This window comes from Oncorhynchus keta, chromosome 13 (assembly GCF_023373465.1).
Source record: "Oncorhynchus keta strain PuntledgeMale-10-30-2019 chromosome 13, Oket_V2, whole genome shotgun sequence".
NCBI lineage: Eukaryota > Metazoa > Chordata > Actinopteri > Salmoniformes > Salmonidae > Oncorhynchus > Oncorhynchus keta.
The window spans coordinates 47,205,206-47,215,842 of record NC_068433.1 but is presented as its reverse complement, the minus strand read 5'-3'; the positions used below and the strand labels follow the sequence as shown (position 1 = coordinate 47,215,842).

At 46.3% G+C, this 10,637-nt stretch overlaps 1 protein-coding gene across 22 annotated transcripts in view; it reads right to left on the bottom strand.

Annotated features, from left to right (window-relative positions):
* Window positions 1-199: 199 nt before the first annotated feature.
* Window positions 200-10,637, bottom strand: part of LOC118392578 (myosin-binding protein C, slow-type) — a 42,458-nt gene continuing 32,020 nt past the window's right edge. For 21 of the 22 annotated variants that reach the window (XM_052460343.1, XM_052460344.1, XM_052460345.1 and 18 more), the window contains 10 exons: window positions 8,201-8,335; window positions 7,882-8,049; window positions 6,125-6,213; window positions 5,828-6,023; window positions 5,387-5,526; window positions 5,068-5,227; window positions 4,497-4,633; window positions 2,876-3,062; window positions 2,099-2,137; window positions 200-1,059 (listed from right to left, as the gene is read on the bottom strand). In XM_052460343.1, coding sequence (XP_052316303.1) covers window positions 2,121-2,137; window positions 2,876-3,062; window positions 4,497-4,633; window positions 5,068-5,227; window positions 5,387-5,526; window positions 5,828-6,023; window positions 6,125-6,213; window positions 7,882-8,049; window positions 8,201-8,335 — 1,229 coding nt within the window. In that variant the 3' untranslated portion in view covers window positions 200-1,059; window positions 2,099-2,120. The remainder of the gene's footprint in view (window positions 1,060-2,098; window positions 2,138-2,875; window positions 3,063-4,496; window positions 4,634-5,067; window positions 5,228-5,386; window positions 5,527-5,827; window positions 6,024-6,124; window positions 6,214-7,881; window positions 8,050-8,200; window positions 8,336-10,637) is intronic. The other variant, XM_052460351.1, reaches the window with a different exon arrangement.

The following is a 10,637-nucleotide window of genomic DNA, read 5'->3' as shown; positions in this document are numbered from 1 at the left end:
GAGCAGTGAACTACAACTGCAGTAGGTTTCTACAGCTTCATGGCTCCATTGAACGTAACATTTTATTCTGTAGTTGCAATATTTCTGAGTGCGCTCTGAAGTGAATACAGCGTGTTCTTTAAGCATCTTAAAGTATTTTTTTCCTATTATGTACTGTATAAACCTTTTTTTGAAAGTATTTATTTACACATCAAGGATGATATGTTACATGTTTTTATTTTATTCTAGGAGTCATACATTACAAATTGAAGATTAAAACATAAGCAGATGGCCTGACGGCTAAGAATACACCCAAGCCTGAAGTACAGTATGAGCACAGAAAGCACAATGTGTCATGCAGTGTAAAGCTTAAACAAAAAGATGGATAATGGTCTGTTTGAAAGCCCAAATCTCAACATTAGTCAGACAACTATACTTTTCATACTCCAAGAACATAAAATGAAATCAGAAAATCTTAATGTGAAGCATTTTAAAGGGACTGATGAAATCATGTAAATTCTCATTGCAAATCACCTGATCAGAAATGTTTTAATATTTGTATCTTCGGAAGTTAAATCTTTAATCACAATACATTGCATTACAGACATCAAGCCATATTATTTATACATTTCAACATTCGCCCCCTCCCCCAAACACAGTTCCCATCCCAACAGAGACAAAACATGTTCACATAGGTGGAAATTACAGTTCGTCCTACCATACATTCCCGCACTACTCATCTAAAATAAAAAGCTACAGCCAAAACACTGCCAACATGCAACTGAGCTTAAACAGAGCCTTTTGAATAGTAGGAGATGACACAAAGCTGGTGATGAATTGGCTTCTTCTTTGGTAACTAGCTCCATACCCGCACACAGTACAACCCTCCCTCCCCCTCACTGCTGGTGAGAGACAGATCACTAGTGGTGTGACGACAGGTTCCGGGCAGCCTAGGCGTATCAGCGGTTGCTCAGTCCGACTACTTCTCTGGCTGCTCCACGGCCTTGGTCTCGCTCATGTACTTATCGATCAGGTGTAAAGGCACTCCACGCTGCATGAGCTCAGAGAAGGTAAAGCCCCCTGGGGGAGAAAGGAGAGACACTCAATTTGTTGTTAGGAGGTATAGAGAGAAAGTGAAAGAGAGAGAGAGAGAAGACTATCCATTTTTAACAGAGAGAAGATCATAATAGGCAAAAGCGAAGGGTCAGTGTGCAACATTGAAACAGACAATGAAACAGCGAAAAGAGGGCGAGTCTGCAACAAAGAAACAGAAGAGAAACACAATACAGTACAAAAAAGAAGAGATACCAAAGTGGACAGCAGTGAGAGGAGAGAAAATAGAGAGTGTCAGTAAAGGGAAGGTGCAAGACGTCACTTTTGCGTCTGTGAGTAAATATATATCTGCCTAGGCCTATTGTGTCAAATATAGGCCTACTATAGATATATCATCTATGTATTAATCAGCAGAAAGTTATCTATGTATGAATTTTTATCTTATCACCCCAGTAAATATCATAACACGTATGTACAGGACATCATCCTGGAGTAACGACTTCTGGAAAATACTGTAAACATAATGTCAACCTTTAATCTTCAATAAAGAGCCATGCTCTGCAGATGTTGGTATTTTCTCTGATGTCACAATCAGGCCATTTGCACTAGTTTGATGGTCACTCACCTTTTGTGTGTGGCATATGTTAGATAAGGAACAGACACGGTTACCAGGGAAACACAGGTCATACAGGCAGTCCAAGTCACACCAACCGTTAAAATAGACTTCTGAAATGTTAGGGGTACGCTTGACTTTAGACAGCCACCCTAGACAGCAATCCCTAGAGTGTTATTGGAAAGTAACTGGCTCCAATGAACACTGCCCATAAAGTGTCTAGAGCCACATACACAATAATCTATTATGTTACTGTACATATCACACATCCATTTGGACTAAAGCAGGCAAGCCCTGAACTCTTGCATTCCTTCTCTTGGTACTCTTTCAGACGGGTGGGTGTGAACTTAAATAGACCACCTAGTACTGCTGAGAAAAGCTGTATTATTGGCATTTGACAGATGCAGAATGAATGACATAAGCTTCATATGCCAAAACCATATGAAAGCTTACCTTGGATGAGAACATACATTCACTAATCCTGAGTGGGGACTGGGGAGGAGAGAAGAGAAGAGGGGTTATCCAAATGTTTACATGGGGGAGTTATGTGTTCTCCAGGGAATACTGGTCAGTTATTGAACTCATTTTATATGAGGAGTTAAACACGCAATTGAAGGAACATCACCATCTGTTGAGGGGAAACATTAAAACATGGAGCCACAAGATACTATTCATCTAACAAGGGAACTACATCTAGAACAATATGTATTGACGTGTGTTTGAGTTGTGAGGTGTTGGTGTATGATGTCGCTTAGGAAGAATTGAACCATGCTGTATTGGTGAAGCATGCTACATTTGACGTTGTGACTTTGAAGTTGTGGTAGGAAATTCAACAGTGGTAGTGGGATGTACAGGATTCGGCTGAACACAAGTGACATTACTGAAGTCTTGTATGAACACCTGTAACTGGATGAACGTGTTCAAAATTGTCTAAAATGAGAAGGAAATGCATTGATTGAGTTCAGCCACATGATGTAATACATTGTTCCTCATTGGAGTAGCAGGGGTGATGGATGTTATATATGACAATATAAGCATATATCATCTACGATATATGTTCCCGCGAATACTTACAGGACCACAGCTGATATGGACGGGCTCCTGGTGGTGTAGTCACTGAAACAAACTATGTACTGATCTACATCACAATAGAGTCTAGACACCTAACACTGTACACAGGTGGATAACATACACCGCAGGTTACCAGGTACCCCTCCAGCCAAAACTGACCTTTAACTTCCAGCTTACACTCCACTAGGGCATCACCCAGGTCATTAATGGCCTTGCAGGAGTACATGCCCCCGTCGTAGGGACTGGGTTTCCGGATCTCCAGGGTGCAGACCCCTTGGTTGCTAAACATGCGGTAGCGCGGGTCGTCAATGATGGCTATCTTATTCTTCATCCAAATCACTTTGGGCTGAAGTCAAAAACAGAGAAGGTTAGCCCGTTTCCTAGAGAAGCCTCTGAAATATCAATACTCAATTAAGTCAGGGATGTTTCGCAAGTTACTCCCCATAATGTTTATCAAGTAGTATAAAAGGCATCGCTACTGTATCATTAAAACATTTGTCAACTCAATATCTTGTAGTACATTATTTCAAAAGCATTCAATACATTGCAATGTTTTACTGGTCTGTGGATTTTCACTATTTTCTCAGTGAGAGGGCCAATACACTGTTCAAGTTAGAGATAACCTAATCAGAACAGTGTATGAACAGTCATATCTTATAACCAAGAGTGCATTAATCAGATAAACGCTTATATTTACATAGTGCCCATGGTAATAAGGCACATGTGTTAAACAAATGTCCTCTGTCTGTTTATTTAATCCGTTTTTTAACCTCTGAACAAAAATACTTCAGGCAGCTGACTAGAGATGTGTTGTTAGAGAGAGGATAGCTGTCAGGTGTAAAGGCTGCCGTGATTGAGAGGCGGTCAGAAAGAGCAGGCTGCAGGTGTAAAGCTTTCAGTATACAGCTTGGGGGCCTGGATCATTTGGACCTGGTCCATCCTGGAGGGGTATGGGGAACAGGCTGGAGGGGTATGGGGAACAGACTGGAGGGGTATGGGGAACAGGCCGGAGGGGTATGGGGAACAGGCCGGAGGGGTATGGGGAACAGGCCGGAGGGGTATGGGGAACAGGCCGGAGGGGTATGGGGAACAGGCCGGAGGGGTATGGGGAACAGGCCGGAGGGGTATGGGGAACAGGCCGGAGGCGTATGGGGAACAGGCTGGAGGGGTATGGGGAACAGGCCGGAGGGGTATGGGGAACAGGCTGGAGGGGTATGGGGAACAGACTGGAGGGGTATGGGGAACAGGCCGGAGGGGTATGGGGAACAGGCCGGAGGGGTATGGGGAACAGGCCAGAGGGGTATGGGGAACAGGCCAGAGGGGTATGGGGAACAGGCCGGAGGGGTATGTGGAACAGGCTGAAGGGGTATGGGGAACAGGCTGCCTAAAGGCCTAAGATGACCCACTAGGCCAGGGCATTGGAAGTCCCAGCCTCAGGGCTTCAAGGCTGCACAGTCTTTGGGTTTGGCTCCTAATTCATCAATTCATGTCATTGATTGGCCAGAGTCAATAGAGAAGACATACTTGGTTTCCCATGTCTGACTCAATCACTAATTAATAGGCAGGACTGAACATCAGCAGCAATGATACCACAACCATGTCCAGGAGTTTAGCTGGACAGAACATTCCCAGAGGGTTGGTGTAGGCACTGTCTAAGTACAGTCCTACACACCTACCCTAGCCTGAGTCCCAGATCTGTTGTGCCGTCTTGCGAACTCCAATTGCTGAAATGGAGTTGGCAAGACAGCACAAACAGATCTGGGACCCGGGCTACACCTACCCGTGGGTTGGCACGGACGCTGCAGTTGAGGGTGGCATTGTAACCAGCGATGGCAAAGGTGTTGATTAGGGGCTGGGTGAACTTGGGAGGCTCTTTGAAGTCGTGGTCGATGTACTCTGGGTTCTTCAGTTGCATGCCTGCAGAGGGAGGAAGGGAGGAAGAATGGGGTTGTACATGATACAGGCGCTGAGCTGTATCATGGGGGAATTTCCCTTGTGATCATGATTGAAGGAGAGACAGTATTTGAATTCATCATCTGTGGTCAGAAACAGCAACATCCGCATTAACAGTACAGTACAATGAAACATGATATGTAGTGTATACGCCATCTCTGAATGAATCTCTCAATTCTGTAAAAATGTATATTTTATCACTGTATCGTTCGTTACCTTTTGTGACAAAAGACAAAGAAGAAAATGAATAAAGAAGTGACTGAGGTTCATGGGGGGCTGGACTGCTTTTCGAATGTGTTGGTTCATAATATTAGAAAGTAGAGGGGGATGACATACGGGTCATATTTTTCATTGCTCTCCATACGGTATCCCCCCCCCACAGAGGAGCTCACACATACCTTCTTTAACAATGAGGGCGCTGTCCTTGGTCTGGGTGGCACCCTCGCTCAGGCCCACCATGTTCTCAGAGTAGATTCTGAAGTAGTACTCGTTCCCCACCACCAGCTCGGTGATGGTGATGCAGGTGCGGTGGTAGTGCTCAATACACGTGTACCACTCCTGTCACACAGAAAGCAGATTAGTTTAAACATGCAGGGGATAACATTGATTAGCACAAACACCTGGATTCCATATGCAAAGTACACACAGAGGTAAATATCTCCCTCATACTGATTCCATACAGTACAGTACTAAGTGATGCATTCAGCAGACTCATACCATGGTCTTCTTGTCTGCTTTCTGGATGGTGTAGCCTGTAATGGCGGCGTTGCCATTGTCCTTTGGAGGGGTCCAGTCCAGAGCCACGTTTCCCCCCCAGACCTCATCTATCTTCACACACTGTGGAGGCCCTGGGAGGTCTGAGTGGAGAGATGAATCCGTTAACATCATTAACATCAGTATGGGTCTTATTGGCATGTTCTAGACATTAGCTGCTGTGAAAAATTTGGTAGGGAATAAAGGGCAGAACAACACTAAAAACATTCAACTCAATCAACTCTTTACTATGAGATCTTACCTTCTTATAGTATTTTTTTCTACTTCCTATTTGATTAAATCTGTAAAAATGACTGATGCTTAGTGCTTAATTGATCTATGCCTAAACAACTTTATCTGTAAGTGAGATCAGGATATCCTTCCTGTCAGTTTCCTTTGACCCACCTACTATCTGGATGTCTACGATGGCCGTGTCCACGTGGTTCTCCACCTCCACCTTCATATCGTACATCCCAGAGTGCTTCCTCTCTGCTTTGCGGATGAAGATGATGCTGTCACAGTCTGTGTTGCGTATAGTGACCTGCGTGGGGTCCACCGTCTGACCCTCCTTCAGCCAGCTCACCTTTGGCCTGGGCTTTCCCTACATGTCACATATCGCATAGGAGCATGAATCTAACTAAATATGATTTACTAAAGGGCTTTTACTGGAGGTGGTTCATCCATTTTCTGTTATTGCCTTACCATGAATGGAATAACGAGATTGACGGCTTCTCCGACCTTACGAGTGTACGTCTGCTTCAAGTGACGGGGGATGCGGATCTTAGGTGGTTCTGGGAAGAGGACAGGTCAGATAAGTGGATGGAATGTGATTTCCGTTAAAGAAAATTATACTTTCTATTTTTTATCTACAGTGCCATCAGAAATTATTCAGACCCATTGACTTTCCACATTTTCTTTTACGTTACAGCCTTATTCTAAAATGGATTGAATTTTTTTTTTTATCCTCATCAATCTACTCACAATACCCCATAATGACAAAGCAAAAACAGGTTCAGAATTTGTTGCTAATTTATAAAAATAAATCTGAAATATTACATTTACATAAGTATTCAGACCCTCTACTCAGTACTTTGTTTGCAGCGATTACATCATTGAGTCTTCTTGAGTATGACACTACAAGCTTTGAACATCTGTATATGGGGAGTTTCGCCCATTTTTCTCTGCAAATCCTCTCAAGCTCTGTCAGGTTGGATGGGATGGTTGCTGGACAGCTATTTTCAGGTTGTTGTCCTGTTGGAAGGTGACATTTCGCCACAGTCTGAGGTCTTCGGTGCTCTGGAGCAGGTTTACATCAAGGATCTCTCTGTACTTTGCTCTGTTCATCTTTACCTCGATCCTGACTTGTCTCCCAGTCCCTGCTTCTGAAAAACATCCCCACAGCATGATCATGCTACACCGTAGGGATGGTGCCAGGTTTCCTCCAGACGTGACACTTAGCATTCAAGCCAAAGAGTTCACTCTTGGTTTCATTAGACCAGATAATCTTGTTTCTCATGGTCTGAGAGTCGTTAGGTGCCTTTTGGCAAACTCAGAGCGGGCTGTTATGTGCCTTCTACTGAGTAGTGGCTTCCGTCTGGCCACTTAACCACAAAGGCCTGATTTGTGGAGTGCTGCAGAAATGGTTGTCCTTCTGGAATGTTCTCCCATCTCCACAGAGGAACTAGAGCTCTGCCAGAGTGACCATCAGGTTCTTGGTCACCTCTCTGACCAAGGCCCTTCTCCCCGATTGCTCAGTTTGGCCGGGTGGCCAGCTTTAGGAAAAGTCTTGGTGGTTGCAAATTTCTTCCATTTAAGAATGATGGAGGCCACTGTGTTCTTGGGGACTTTCAATGCTGCAGACATTTTTTGGTACCCTTCCCCAGATCTGTACCTCAACACAATCCTGTCTCGGAGCTCTACGGACAATTCATCGACCTCGTGGCTTGGTTTTTGCCATGACATGCACTGTCAACTGTGGGACCTTATATAAACAGATGTGTGCCTTTCCAAATCATGTCCAATCAATTGAACTTACCACAGGTGGACTCCGATCTAGTTGTATAAACATCTCAAGGATGATCAATGGAAACAGGCTGCACCTGAGCTTAATTCGAGTCTCATAGCAAAGGGTCTGAATACTTATGCAAATAAGGTATTTCTGTTTTTTTATATTAATACATTTGCACATTTTTCTAAAAACTTGTTTTCACTTTGTCATTGTGGGATATTCTGTATAGATCGCTGATTTTTAAAATCCATTTTAGAATAAGGCTGCAACGTATAACAAAATGTGGAAAACGTCAAGGGGTCTGAATACATTCCGAAGGCACTGTAAATCTTTCATGAACACCTGTCCTTTGGACTTCAAATGTCATGTTCCTAGCCCTGTTGCTTAAGCCTTGCTAATAAATAATACATACAGACATCAAAAAGAGAAGTGGAGAGTGGCTAGGACTTACCGATGACCTCTTTGACCAGGATAGAGTGCTGAAGTGTTCTGGGAGTGCTGGCGCCGGCAGCATTGATGGCCCTTACCCTTACCAGGATCTTAGCCTCTGGAGGGAGGCCAGTGATGGTGTACTTAGTCTTCTCTGTCAGCTCCTTATTGGTTACTCTCCAGTCATCAGCTGCGGAGAACATGTCCATAGACTTAACACAGCAGGTAATACTTATTAACAAGCCAGGAGTTTCTCCTGATCATGAAAAGTCAAGTGGGTTCTAGTTATAAAAGACAAAGTCTATTCGTCGATGGAGGCATGTCAATCGAATGCTTCTTACTTCCTTCGATGCAATACTCCACCAGGTAGCCGTCTAAGCCTGCAGCTCCAATGGTGTCTGGGGGACGCCACTTCATGGTCACCGTGGTGTCTGTGACATCATCCACCACCAGCATGGTGGGCTCGCTGGTCACAGCTGAGTGAGTGTGAGAGTGTTACAAAGGTTGACATTTACATTACATTACATTTAAGTCATTTAGCAGACGCTCTTATCCAGAGCGACTTACAAATTGGTGCATACACCTTATGACAACCAGTGGAACAGCCACTTGCATCTAAATCTTGTTGGGGGGGAGAAGGGGGTGAGAAGGATTACTTACCCTTACTTACCCTATCCTAGGTATTCCTTGAAGAGGTGGGGTTTCAGGTGTCTCCGGAAGGTGGTGATTGACTCCGCTGTCCTGGCGTCGTGAGGGAGTTTGTTCCACCATTGGGGGCCAGAGCAGCGAACAGTTTTGACTGGGCTGAGCGGGGAACTGTACTTCCTCAGTGGTAGGGAGGCGAGCAGGCCAGAGGTGGATGAACGCAGTGCCCTTGTTTGGGTGTAGGGCCTGATCAGAGCCTGGAGGTACTGAGGTGCCGTTCCCCTCACAGCTCCGTAGGCGAGCACCATGGTCTTGTAGCGGATGCGAGCTTCAACTGGAAGCCAGTGGAGAGAGCGGAGGAGCGGGGTGACGTGAGAGAACTTGGGAAGGTTGAACACCAGACGGGCTGCGGCGTTCTGGATGAGTTGTAGGGGTTTAATGGCACAGGCAGGGAGCCCAGCCAACAGCGAGTTGCAGTAATCAAGACGGGAGATGACAAGTGCCTGGATTAGGACCTGCGCCGCTTCCTGTGTGAGGCAGGGTCGTACTCTGCGGATGTTGTAGAGCATGAACCTACAGGAACGGGACACCGCCTTGATGTTAGTTGAGAACGTCAGGGTGTTGTCCAGGATCACGCCAAGGTTCTTAGCGCTCTGGGAGGAGGACACAATGGAGTTGTCAACCGTGATGGCGAGATCATGGAACGGGCAGTCCTTCCCCGGGAGGAAGAGGAGCTCCGTCTTGCTGAGGTTCAGCTTGAGGTGGTGATCCGTCATCCACACTGATATGTCTGCCAGACATGCAGAGATGCGATTCGCCACCTGGTCATCAGAAGGGGAAAGGAGAAGATTAATTGTGTGTCGTCTGCATAGCAATGATAGGAGAGACCATGTGAGGTTATGACAGAGCCAAGTGACTTGGTGTATAGCGAGAATAAGAGAGGGCCTAGAACAGAGCCCTGGGGACACCAGTGGTGAGAGCGCGTGGTGAGGAGACAGATTCTCGCCACGCCACCTGGTAGGAGCGACCTGTCAGGTAGGACGCAGTCCAAGCGTGGGCCGCGCCGGAGATGCCCAACTCGGAGAGGGTGGAGAGGAGGATCTGATGGTTCACAGTATCGAAGGCAGCCGATAGGTCTAGAAGGATGAGAGCAGAGGAGAGAGAGTTAGCTTTAGCAGTGCGGAGCGCCTCCGTGATACAGAGAAGAGCAGTCTCAGTTGAATGACTAGTCTTGAAACCTGACTGATTTGGATCAAGAAGGTCATTCTGAGAGAGATAGCGGTAGAGCTGGCCAAGGACGGCACGCTCAAGAGTTTTGGAGAGAAAAGAGAGAAGGGATACTGGTCTGTAGTTGTTGACATCGGAGGGATCGAGTGTAGGTTTTTTCAGAAGGGGTGCAACTCTCGCTCTCTTGAAGACGGGAGGGACGTAGCCAGCGGTCAGGGATGAGTTGATGAGCGAGGTGAGGTAAGGGAGAAGGTCTCCGGAAATGGTCTGGAGAAGAGAGGAGGGGATAGGGTCAAGCGGGCAGGTTGTTGGGCGGCCGGCCGTCACAAGACGCGAGATTTCATCTGGAGAGAGAGGGGAGAAAGAGGTCAGAGCATAGGGTAGGGCAGTGTGAGCAGAACCAGCGGTGTCGTTTGACTTAGCAAACGAGGATCGGATGTCATCGACCTTCTTTTCAAAATGGTTGACGAAGTCATCTGCAGAGAGGGAGGAGGGAGGGGGGAGGATTCAGGAGGGAGGAGAAGGTGGCAAAGAGCTTCCTAGGGTTAGAGGCAGATGCTTGGAATTTAGAATGGTAGAAAGTGGCTTTAGCAGCAGAGACAGAGGAGGAAAATGTAGAGAGGAGGGAGTGAAAGGATGCCAGGTCCGCAGGAGGCGAGTTTTCCTCCATTTCCGCTCGGCTGCCCGGAGCCCTGTTCTGTGAGCTGCAATGAGTCGTCGAGCCACGGAGCGGGAGGGGAGGACCGAGCCGGCCTGGAGGATAGGGGACATAGGGAGTCAAAGGATGCAGTAAGGGAGGAGAGGAGGGTTGAGGAGGCAGAATCAGGAGATAGGTTGGAGAAAGTTTGAGCAGAGGGAAGAGAAGATAGGATGGAAGAGGAGAGAGTAGCGGGGGGAGAGAGCGAA